Source organism: Erigeron canadensis, chromosome 1 (assembly GCF_010389155.1).
Source record: "Erigeron canadensis isolate Cc75 chromosome 1, C_canadensis_v1, whole genome shotgun sequence".
In the NCBI taxonomy this organism is placed as follows: Eukaryota; Viridiplantae; Streptophyta; class Magnoliopsida; order Asterales; family Asteraceae; genus Erigeron; species Erigeron canadensis.
The window spans coordinates 4830579-4837945 of record NC_057761.1 but is presented as its reverse complement, the minus strand read 5'-3'; the positions used below and the strand labels follow the sequence as shown (position 1 = coordinate 4837945).

The following is a 7367-nucleotide window of genomic DNA, read 5'->3' as shown; positions in this document are numbered from 1 at the left end:
TTCTACTATGAAAGAAGTGCCTATATATTATAACGAAAGTTGCTAGATGAGAAAACACAAAATTGGCGTATAAAAAAGAATCGCTTAGTCAAACCTTGATCCCCGATTAAATATCCGTGTGATATATTGAGCATGAGAAGCTATTTGAAAATTTTATCAACATGAAATGAAAATTGGTAGATGAGAAAACATAAAGTCGCACATAAAACCCCAAAGATTATTATTAAGAAGTTGGTAGATGAGAAAATACAAAGTTGCAAACTAAACCCAAAAATGTACTAATGTGAAAAACTCATTACGTATATTATCAAATAAAAGGTTAATGTTTTACCGTCCAAGAAATAAAATAGAAAACGGCTGAGGTATCAACAAAAAAAAATAATAAGAATGCATATGGCCACCAAAAGATTAAATTTATATTTAGATTCCGTGTATTGATCAAAATATTTCGTGTAAAAATCACCTCCCATAAGAAAAAAAAAACACACAAAACTCAAAAATTCGCATTGTTATTTTGGAAAATCATAAATAATTTAGGTGACATACTGGTTTTATCATGCAATCCTAAATTACTTAAAATTGAATGATAACCTTGAATTTAATTTTTAAAAAATATAAATAAAATCAACTATTTACAACATATCATTTCATGTACAAGTAATTCCGTTACAAGAAAATTAATACAGATTGTATAACATTTCTTACTATCATGTGATCGTTACAATAAAAGGTCGGATCATGGTGACATGGATAACCCGTAATCCTCACTCCTCTTTAACACTAAGATAATGCTTCTTCCTGAGTCCAACTTCCATGACCAAAGTTAGAAGAGCCTCACACACCTGAGAAGCATCTGGGTCCAAAGGGTCATCATTTATTGAAGAGTAAACCATCCAAGCATGGTCTAATTTCCTCTTTGGGTGTACCACAACTGAGCCAGGAACTTCTGCGTCCCGACATGTCACAAGCCCATCACTCTTCTCACCGTATCTGGTTAGTAGCAGTTGCGCACAGGCCGCCAATGTGGCTCCGAGAGGAACCACTACAGGCAGTACAGTTGCTGATGAGTTAGGAGCAAAAGCCGGAAGCTCAGCATGTGCAACACGTGAAAGTGTTGCTAAAACTGCTGGAGATATGTTGGCTTCGGTATGAAAGGAGACGACTGGGAGTTCCTTAGGTAGGTGGTGCTTCTTCAGGAATTCCTTCCGCTTCTCGTATGTCAAATCCTCAAGTGATTGCAGGTCACCCTTTAAAACAAGGATACGGTGAGAACACATGTATGTCAGCGAAACCATGGTTACTTAAATCTAATACCTGATACGAGTATTAATTTCACCCATTTATCTAAATGGGTTGATTTGAGTTATGTTTTAATATCTAGATGGTAAAATAGGTCCAACCAAAAATATGCTAAAAAATCAAATGCGTCAAACTGATCAAGAGCAATTTATTTCAATAGATAACAATAAAAGCATTAATGCAGCAGAGGGAAATTGTACTCATCCAAAATATTCTATTGGGTCACCAAATTTTATCTTTTAATATCATAACCGAACATCAACTAATTATTAAAACAGTATAAAATATACAAATCATAACTGAGACACTAACTATTCATAGCATAAATTAGTATTTGTGTTGCAGGTCAGCGACAGGTTTTGTTTTGACAATCACCAAAAGGGATAAGTACCCCGGAATATAACTAACTATGACCAAATGTATATAGTAGGAATGAACTAAGGTTTTGAAAATTGTATGTTGACAACTAGGTGAAAATGTTCAACTCATGTAACCGACCAATCAATAACTTGCAAGTGGCAACTCATATGGGTTGCCACGTATGCCATGTTGCATGACTTGGACAATTCACCAAGTTGTCAACATACAATGTCCAAAACCATAGTTCGTTCCTACAATATATATTTGGTCATAGTTAGTTACATTCCGGGGCACTTATCCCTCGCCAAAAGGTTGCTTTACAATTAATATTAGATTATATGAAAATAACTCGAAGACGAATTCATTAAGTGTTTATCAAAAGTCTAAAATATCCTACTTAAAAGCTTTATAGAGCGGGATGAACCAAATTAATAACATCAATCTTTTTGTAATGATGACAGTAAGCAAAAAAGGAAGTGTGAACTAATGATTTTCACCACACTAGCCATGTATCGAATGCAAAAAAATGGTAGTACTCTTGATGGTAAATATTACGGATTTTATAAACTTACCCATCTTAGCAACTAAGAAACTAAAGACAACACTAGCATAGAAAAAACACCAGCGGAAGTGAAACTGAATAATGTACCTTTATTACTTTACAGATCAAGATTTCCATCAGTTTGCGGACATTAAAATAGTCCCCTAACTGCCCTTCTCTGAGAATGTCTGAAGCTATGGGGCTACCACCATACGGGCTCTGTGCTAAAGCCAAACCAGCAACTTTGTCTCTCAATTCTGGCCAATACATTGATAAAGCGGCAGCTGCATCGACTCCTCCTTTACTATGACCCAAAAGCAAAACACGCTTCTCAGAACCCCAATAAACCTCTTCAATGCACTCTTTTATTTCTCTCGCATTCTTCTCAACTGATGCCTAAAATGTTTAATGTGAACATAAGGCTTGAAGACCACCCAAGTTGCAGAGGAATTGAGAAATTAATCATGATAATAATCATAATACCTCGCTATGAATTTTTGCAATGTGACATGTTAAGCCCATTTTTGAGAAACTTGCCTTTGTAGCAGTAAAATAAAGTGGTCCATGGTTGCTAAAAAGACCTGCATGCCAACCACTTCACATAACACACTAATCCAATATAAATAATATGATTCAACAGAAAATAATGGGTAGTACTAAATATGACATCATCAATGTTGTCCGACAACGGGTCCTCCAAAATAGAACTTCAACTTCTAAGATTTACGATAAATACAGAGATTTGAGATTTACATAGCAACCATATACATGACATCATCATCATCATCATCAAATCAAATAAAAGTTTATAGCTTTGTAAGGATTACCTGGAACCAAGAGATAAACCATTGAATTTGGCAACACGTGTACACCATGACTGGTACATGGAGAGCAAAATTAATGTTGTACAAACAAAGGTAGCAGTAGAAATTGAATAACATTGTACCTAATATTGTTTAGAATATTATTAAACCGCTCTGTCCCATCTTCAATAGGAGGCATATCTGGAGCACGTTGTAGCCATCCAATGTCATCTGATGATCCATGAACTGTCTTCCGAACCCGTGCTATAAGCCTAAAATATAACTCCAAGTAAGTTGTATAATCAAGTCACAAAAACAAAAACAAAAAACCAAAGACTGAACATTATCTTATAATTTCAAGAAAACATAGGGTACATTACCCTTGAAACATTGAAACTCCACTTGGACTTGTCTGATCAGATTGCACAACTGCAGTATTAGTTTGGGAACGATTTTCGGAGCCCCTTGATATTTCGTCGTGAACAGGGGGTGCATTGTTAGACAGCAAAGGCTCTGCTACTTCTTTGAATGCCCCCACTTCCTGCCCATCAGAACTTCTAGTTGCAGTGTCTGTTCAATTGAAAGGATGATTTCCCATAGCTAACTAAATGAACTTTAAGATGCTGGAACAATAGAAATTGGTAATGACAGCATATTTTGATAAATGGCATTGAACATCTTAGGTTAAATTCGCAAATGTTCTCCAAACTTCAAATTTAAAACAATAGATTTGTAAAACATGTCAATAAAAACAAGCTAGATCATGGATAAAGATAATTATGTTCTGGTTATACATACTGAATAGCAGAAATACAGAAAACACAATAGTTGCTGTAAGAAAAAGTTTTAGACTAGCATTTACCACCACATCAGCAAACTTCTCCAGTCAGCATATAGTTCAAAACAAGGTAATGAAAAGTGCGTTTGAAAGAGAGTGAGAGGGGCATACCAGTATTACCAGGGAAACAACTAGTCAAATATGATGTAGTCTCCGCAAGATAAGATGCAGCTCCATTTAATGCGGGTACAGATGGAAATATTGGGGGGCTAATCTGGCCATTCCTCATGACATTGGTATTTGCCTGACCAAAAAGAAAAGGCCGCTGTTAGATTATTTGCAACTGGTAAAAGCATGCATTATCTTTGCCTAATGAAATGAGAATACAAAATGATAAAAGAAGAAACAAAGCTAGAAGTAAACATCATTTGTTATTAACCACTTACTACCTATAATCTATACTACTATATAAAGCATCAATCTCCTCCCCCTTTTTCTCAAATTACAAGTTTGCTGTATCTAAAATGCCCCTCACCATTCAACACACCTACCACTTAACATACATGGTCTACCAAAACTACGCTTAATGAAATCACTTACCACATTTATCCCTTAACTCCTAATAAAACTTAACTACCCCTTTTACATCAATTACCTTTACATACATAACCTACACTACTCGCTGCCACCACCACCATTCACCGCCATCACTCGCCGCCGCATCATGCAGGTATCAGTCTAGCTCAAAACACACAAAGCAAGCCTTCTAGCACATAGACATATAACAAGCGTACTTCAAAGTTTGTTTCTAATCATTCTAAAATTTAAGAAAATTTCTCTTTCCTATAAAACCTTGCTAGTTGATTTATGTTTTTGCTTACATATCTAACTTAATACTCGTAATTGTACCTGTACCAGAAAAGAATTTATATGCCAAAAAAACATATATTTATCTTTGGCTGTAATTATACATTGATCGACTTACAACTCCCCACCTTCCTAGGGACCCTAATTTCACAAATATATAAATTCATTACCGTGATTTGTATCCTTGATTCTTCCCTATTGATATTCGTAGCATCCATAGTTGGCACCAGCTACTAGCAAACAGCACAATTTACCAAACAACCACAGCATATCAGAAACTATTATCGAATGCCCTTATAACAGCTTCTAGTATATAATATAGAGTGAGCATAATAAGAAAGAGAAAATCCTACTCCTACAGACAAAAATCTAAATAATGGTAATCTATTTCTATAGTTGATTTACTTTGCCGTATCCATCAGCCGATCCTATGCTTATTTAAGCTATTGGAACTTGGGTAGGCATAACCTAAAGGCTAAAGTTCTCTAATTCAAACCCCATGTCCCCATGTTATAGTTCTGTGTCAATAAGTGGGTGATAAATATTACACTGCCTCAGGTTTCACTTTTTAAAATGATTCGGCTCCTATTTATTTCAGGTTATGTTAACAGGCATACATTTACATTCCTGAACCCCACACATATATTTGCATCAGCACGTACCAATACATCAGTATGCATCAATGATGTGACGTCATTTAGGGGGTGTTTGGAATTGCGATTACAAAACAAATTTTGCGTTTTTAAAATAGATTATGCGTTTTCAAAACTGCATTTCAAAAAAGCATGCATATACATGCTTCTCCAAAATTGCATTTTCATAGCAGATAATCACTTTTTCATACAAACACTTGTTTAGATTATTTGCATTTTACAAACGTCATAATCAGATAAGCATTTCAAAACGAAATCACAAACACCCTCTTAAACTAAGGTAAATGGCACAAGAATGTAATGAACTTTACCAAATAAGCTATTTTGAAACAACAACCTTTCAACAAGTTTCTTTGATATAAAATCTAGAGATCGTTATTGTTTCATGACATGAAATCATTTAAGTTGGCAAATAGAACTAATTTCATTTATTTTTTAAGTAGCTAGTGATTTATTTTTTATCATTATTATAACTTTAAAACTAAAAAATATGCAAACACTGTATGGTTTTAAACAAAAGTAGAAATGGCAAATGATTTTTCCCATATGTTGTTGTTATTTTAAATAGTTAATATTTCAAAATAAAATAGATAAGAATTAACAGGTCAGGTCAGGTCATAACCACTGGGTAATAGACCCAGTGGCCACCAGCCGCCACTTTCCAGTAGATGTCCTGGGTTCGACTAGTCGAGTCATGCCAAAGGCAAACTTGAGATAATCCGGGGATTATTAAGTGGTTGAGAATCACCTAGACACTAGCCTGGCTGGAGATTAGTGGGTACCAAATGGTACATGGGATCAGGGGTTTCCATCCAATTACCCTTTTTTAGAATTAACAGGTCAGGTGTCACCTTACGAACTTAAGGGAATTTATTTTAACTTTTACGGAGAATGTTAACGATTTGCACCTTCTTTTTATATATATATATAACAATAATAATGTAAAAATGTTCAAACTGAATCCAGAGCAGTAAATTAATAGCAACATCAATGATAAATCTAAAAAATGCTGAATAAAATCATGAACCTAAAACTACTGGATATATACATAAATATATGCTAAATATATGTGTATATCTATAATAATAAAGGAAGCAAATGATATAATATGACAAAGGAATATTAGAGAATGAAATGAAAGAATAAAAAAAATAAATTCCAAAACCTGAAAGCAGAAGCGACCGAATTTGGAAATGGGAGAGGGAGAGAGATACAAATAAAAAATATAAAATAAAATAAAAAGTAGGGTTTGGAATTGATGCTGTTTAATTTGGGGAATTGATGATACAGACTATACAAAGAGGGTATTTATACCCTTGCTTTTCTTCAATCTAATCTATACACACAGGCTTCTCTCGAGGGAGGGAGTTTCTCGCTAGATATTAGATCGTTTCCGTACTTCGGCCTTGATCTTGTTTTATCATCGAGAATATTTTTCTAAAACTGCGGTTTCAACGACTAACGGTTTATAATGCGTAACGGTAATATAAATTGTTTAGGTTCTTTCGTAAGATGCGGCGATGAAATATTTAATCATGGTTATGATTTTAAATATAAGTCGAGATTTAGATGCGAAAAATGATAAGGTGTAAAGATTAACCATTTTAAACTAGATTAATACCCGGTCGGTGACCGGGTTACCGAGTAAACTTGTACAGTACACGTATCACGTATTACGGGAAATATCAAAATGAAGTCTATTATGAAATCAAGCATAATGTTAAGATAATGAAGATCGTACATTTTTTGGTGTGACATATAGTATAATGTCGGTTTGATATAGATTAAGGTTGTAAATACTCGACCTTACCCAAAATTCGACTTAAAACCATCCGGAAAAATTGGGTTAGGGTTGTGAAATCTCGACCCGGTAACCCGTCAACTTATTTTTTATGGGCCGGGTTCTGGTTGACCTTTGGATTAATTGATAAACCTGTCATCCCCAAAATATTTTAAATTTATCTAAATTTTTTAAATAGGTCGACCCATCAACTCCCTTGATTCGACAATACAACCCATTATACTTAAAATCAATCCACTAACCCACAACCACAACTCATATAACC

The 7367-nt window shown here is 34.5% G+C and overlaps 1 protein-coding gene across 5 annotated transcripts; it reads right to left on the bottom strand.

Annotated features, from left to right (window-relative positions):
• Window positions 1–597: 597 nt before the first annotated feature.
• Window positions 598–6714, bottom strand: LOC122584919. Of its 5 annotated transcripts, none has more exons than XM_043756998.1 (9): window positions 6467–6714; window positions 4819–4881; window positions 3953–4085; window positions 3384–3573; window positions 3147–3275; window positions 3028–3077; window positions 2684–2781; window positions 2309–2596; window positions 598–1247 (listed from the first exon to the last, which is right to left on the bottom strand). In XM_043756998.1, the coding sequence occupies exons 2-9, from the start codon at window positions 4864–4866 to the stop codon at window positions 765–767; spliced, it is 1419 nt and encodes a 472-aa protein (XP_043612933.1). In that variant the 5' UTR covers window positions 4867–4881; window positions 6467–6714; the 3' UTR covers window positions 598–764. The 5 variants fall into 5 exon arrangements, with proteins under 5 accessions (XP_043612933.1, XP_043612936.1, XP_043612934.1 ...); XM_043757001.1 differs by having other exon boundaries at window positions 3962–4085; XM_043756999.1 differs by having other exon boundaries at window positions 4819–4878.
• Between the last annotated feature and the right edge of the window lie 653 nt (window positions 6715–7367).